At 41.8% G+C, this 4,777-nt stretch overlaps 1 protein-coding gene across 1 annotated transcript; it reads right to left on the reverse strand.

Moving 5' to 3' along the window:
* Positions 1–401: 401 nt before the first annotated feature.
* Positions 402–3,014, reverse strand: LOC134099055 (uncharacterized). Its single transcript, XM_062551749.1, has 8 exons — positions 2,942–3,014; positions 2,689–2,825; positions 2,485–2,579; positions 2,237–2,348; positions 1,903–2,129; positions 1,615–1,786; positions 1,387–1,514; positions 402–719 (listed from the first exon to the last, which is right to left on the reverse strand). The coding sequence occupies exons 3-8, from the start codon at positions 2,545–2,547 to the stop codon at positions 402–404; spliced, it is 1,020 nt and encodes a 339-aa protein (XP_062407733.1). The 5' UTR covers positions 2,548–2,579; positions 2,689–2,825; positions 2,942–3,014.
* Positions 3,015–4,777: the final 1,763 nt, after the last annotated feature.

The raw sequence follows: 4,777 nt of genomic DNA on the forward strand, positions 1-4,777 counted from the left end.
CTCCATAGAGGTCACAAAAGAATTACCAGTAGACTGGGCTACACCTGCTGCCTTTAAATCTGAAATGAGAGGCACAACTATGTTCTGACGTTAATGCTGGCTCTGACTCAAGCTCAGCCTCACATGGCTCTTCTGTGGGATTAACATTACTACCATCAAGAACACTTTGACAATGTGGTGGTTCAGCTTCAACAATAACATTCACATAACACTTACTCAGATGCTTCCTAAGACCATAAAAACTATTGAAAAAACGTGAGCGTCCCACTAGGCCACATTGAAGATGAAGAGTCCTTCCCGTACAGAGTCCATGTATTATTTTGAGGTGCTTTACTAGACTGTTTGCTTCACCAAGGACATTGCTGCAAAGAAAGCACCTCATTGTTTAATTTCAAGAGTGCCTAACGCACCATTCTTACTCGCAACTCTGCAATTCTTGGCGTTTCCTTAGTTTTCCCCACGTCAATGTTGAAAATGGAAGTTTGCAGAAAAGTGAAAAAGTTGTTCAAGACAGGACTGTAAGATGTACCAAACACATAGTGGGCCTTGAAGAGCTCATCCAGGGCTCCGACTGAGGTGGTGGCTTGGCAGGGAAGTGCATGCTTGTCGATGGCAATGAAGAAAGAGTGAATGCTGCTTTTTATGGGTCCCTGAGCAAGGAGGTAGGGCTGCCTGCTTTGAGCGATGTTGTCCAGATGCTGCTGCACGCTTGTTCCCGTCTATAACAAAACACATTCAACAACACTATTTATTAGATCAATATTATGAGATCACTCCAATCTCTAAACAATTTAAGGATTCAAGAATTGTATGTCACATGCATAGAATTGCCTGCGTAAAACACATGCAGTGAAATTGTAAGGTTCTCCAGAAGAGAGAAAGGTTCAAATGGAAGAGTGCTGTGTGTGGGATAGGTGCTTGTAGTAGTATGCGGTGTATAACGTTGGTGTGTAGGAGGGTGTGTGTGTGTGTCGTAGAAAGTGGAGTGATGACAGAAATGAGAGATAAAATGATACAATGACGTTTGAGGGGATGCACGGCTGCAGTGTGTGTGTTTTGGGGGGGGGGGGGGGGGGGGGGAGTGTAGGGTAGTGGAGTGTGGGTAGTGGTGTGGGTGGGGTAGAGTTGGGGTGTGTGTGTGTGTGTGATAGTAAAATTATGTTTGAGGGGGGTGTGGTGTTGATGGCTGGGTGTGGGTGGGGGCTAGTGGAATGATTGAGGGTATGTGGTGAGGGTTGGAATGATGTCTGAGGGTGTGTGGTGTTGTTAGCAGGGGGTGGGTGGGTAGTGGAGTGATGTTTGAGGGTGTGTGTTTGGAGTGTGAGGTGTTGTTGGCAGGGGTGGGTGGTGGTGGGAGGGATGAGGTTTGATAAATGTCTAGTGTACCTTTAGGAATTTGATGAGGTGATCAACTGCATTAGATGCTGATATCCTCCCTGGCCTCTTTCGTCCCTGTGCAGATGGTGGTAGCAGATGTAGCAGCAGTATGATGGTAGACATGTCACTGTCCCAGCCTAGAGGCCAACCAGTATCAGGTTAACATTATGCCTTAATTTTCCACCATCCTCAATATACTGTATTAAGCAACATGCTTCTCCACATTCAAAGACTTACCATTTTCAACTTCAGTAGTTGTCTCAGCGTTGCGCATCAAATCAAGAAGGTCTGTAGAGGGGACCAGTCCATGGCTTTCCTTAATGACTCCTGCTTTGAAAGTGGTAGGCCACCTCTCCAGGAACTTGTTGGCAGTCTGCTCACCAAACATCAGTCTAAAATCTTGTTCTATCTGTAGTTTGAAAAAGAAAACAAGAAGAAAAGGTGGACAACCTGAGTTAGTACCTTGTGCTACATTTTACAAAATTCAATACATTATACAGTATTCAATGAATGTAGATGCCATACCAGTCCTGGTGTGTCTAGGAACCGTGGAAATACTGAGAAGACCTCTGCTGATTTGTCATCATCATTGACCATGGCGTGGCGGTATATGAAAGTGACTTTCATCTTTTCACGGATGGTCTCCTCATCAGCAGTGTGTCTCAACAAAGCGATAGCGCATTCCACTTCCTCGTCAGTCAGGACTTTGTCGGCAGTAAAGGGTCTAGTACGCCCATGGCCTGGCCCACCCACTTTAGAACAAGACAATTTTGTTGTTGCTGTTTATAACTACACAGTTTTATATTATCCTTTAAACACATTTCACAGGTTGATAATTCCACCTCATGATAAATATTACCTTTAAGAGATTTACTAACTGCTGGACCTCTTTCCTCAGCAGCTTTTCGTTGAATTGTCTTCAACCGCCATGCAAGGTAGCCTGAACCACTTTCTGGATCGTAGTAATGTTCCTATGTATAATGTATGCACAGTGTGATACATTCATATGATCTCTGAGCTTTGGATAAAGGCATCTATTAAATGCATAAATGTAAATGTATATCTCAGCAGTTCGAAGGGAAAATATATTTTAAAACCTTTACTCACATAGCCATTCTGTGAATATGGGTCTTCCAAGATATGGAAACAGAGCGACAATCCCCTGTGCATACATCACTTTTACACTCCGGGGCGGAGATGTCCTGGTGTATTCAATAATCAACATTCATAGACAGCACTGAACAACATACCTAAACAATAATTGCAATGTTTAAACAATGTCTCATGATAAAATAATTGATCCATACATACCCATGTGTTTCCGTCATCTCTGCAGTAAGTATGTTGATGAACTGTCTTCTGGTTGAATCTGAAATTGATTTTGTTTTCGCATACTCCGCCATGATACGGTCACCTCCAGGCTTTGTCGTCAAGATTTTTTCAATCAGCTAAGAGATAAAATGTGCAGTATTGTATTTTGAAAAATACTTGGAAATATCAAAACAAATACGATGCACCTCAAATTAAACATGTGAATCAAACTCCCCACACACACACAACTCACAGCTTTTGCTTCGTAGTTGATGCGGCAAGGCCTTTTAGGTTGACTTCCTTCGGCTGCAACTGGCTCCTCAGCTGGGTCACACAATGAGAAGTTGAGGATCACTGTGTCGTCAGATGCAATAGAGCATGGAGATGACGTGGACTGAGGGTTACCTGAGCATTGGGAAATAAGAACACAATTACATAGTTCAACACTTCAACTTCAACGATGTGTGTGTAGTGTTATGCAGGTAGACAGCAATTACCAGGTGCTTCATTGGCCAATGAAACCAGGAAAGGTCCATGGAACCCTTTTACGATCTCCTCAAAAACCTCACAGTCCACCTCTGTGTTAGACGGGTCATAAACCTTGATGTCCAACCGTCTGTCTTCAGCTATGTTAAATTTTAGACTCACTAGAGTAAAAGAAAGAAACAGAGCACAAAATGTTCTGATGAGAAATAATTGCAACATGCCACCACTTGACTAGGCTACTTTCAATCCAAATTTAGCGACTTACCTTCTCTCAAGAAATCACCGAATGTTAGTTCAGGCAGCTTGATGTACTTCTGCACTCCTCCAAAGGAGACACGCAGCATTTTCTGTTAAATTTAAATTTAAGGAAGGTTGAATAACTGTTAATATCCATCAAAATATTCTCTAGAATCAGAGCAAAGTCATTAGAAAACGCTAACGGTCTAATAAACACGCACAGACTTATGACAATAGGTTAATTTACAGGGTGCTATAAACTTGTTAGCTGAGATTATAACCTCCTATCTTTCTAATGACGCCATTCAGCAATAATTTGTTGAAATTACTCTCAATGTCTGGTTTCAGACAGGCACAAATTAAGCACGAGAACATAACATCTTGCAAATTATTTCAATTTGGGCAGAAACCACGTTGTCAAGCTAACTTGCTAGCAGCTAACATTTTGGTAGCTACGTTAACCCAACGTCACCCACCCGGCCGAACAACTTCAATTATCACTAACCCATACATTGCACGGTATTAAGTAAATAAAGTCTGAAATGTGTCATTTAAAATAATTTCGTCATCAACGGTATTTCTTCTAAGTTCTTGACGTGGTGTTGCAGTCGAATGCATCTGAACTTGAAGTCAGTGCATATTGGTTAGCTAACTACATCTAGCTGCTATGCATGGCTAACTTAACGATTAGCTAACTACGTCTATGCATGGCTAAATTAACTTCATACGCCTAGTACCATCGTCAATGTATTGCAAAAAGTTAGTCGTCAGTGGAAACATATCTAGCTAGATGGTGAAAACCTACAAATGTTCAAACAAACTTACCACCGACGATAGGTCTAGTGAGGGAGAGACGATTTCCAAGCAACGTGCCAGCCCGGCCAGCTCAAGCTCCAGTTCAATTCTAGAACTTTCGCGGGGAATCATCACCATGTAGAGTAGATTTTGTCATTGTGTGCATGTTGGACTTAACTCTCACTTTTGACACTACTGTTTGGACGATTTTACTCTGTGTATTGTTATAACTACTCTATCCAGAGTAAAATAGGTTTACTCTGCAATAATGACACTCCATTTTTTACTGTGTAAGAAGACATCTTCAAGTAAAGCGTAACCCACACTTGTGTATGACTATTCTGGATTACACTTTCCATTGACCATGAACACTGCCGTGAGGTTTGGCATAGATAGTTGCTCTACCAGTATCAGTTAATTGTATGTTCACACTATAGCCCATGGCAAGGCATTGAGTTGATGGAACATCCTGTAGTGACTGACATGTTATGGAATTGATATAATAAACATTATGAAATCACATAGGAAAGCAAAACTTTTGGCTGGAGTTGGAGTCTTCATAAGAGGGAGC

The sequence above is a fragment of the Sardina pilchardus genome, chromosome 2 (genome assembly GCF_963854185.1).
Source record: "Sardina pilchardus chromosome 2, fSarPil1.1, whole genome shotgun sequence".
NCBI classification, from domain to species: domain Eukaryota; kingdom Metazoa; phylum Chordata; class Actinopteri; order Clupeiformes; family Clupeidae; genus Sardina; species Sardina pilchardus.

Coding starts and splice junctions, on each gene's coding strand:
- LOC134099055 (XM_062551749.1), bottom strand. CDS start 2,547: ATGCACAGGGGATTGTCGCTCTGTTTCCATATCTTGGAAGACCCATAT. Junction 2,349..2,484: donor CATATTCACAGAATGGCTAT/GTGAGTAAAGGT, acceptor CATTATACATAG/GAACATTACTACGATCCAGA. Junction 720..1,386: donor ACCTCATCAAATTCCTAAAG/GTACACTAGACA, acceptor GTTTTGTTATAG/ACGGGAACAAGCGTGCAGCA.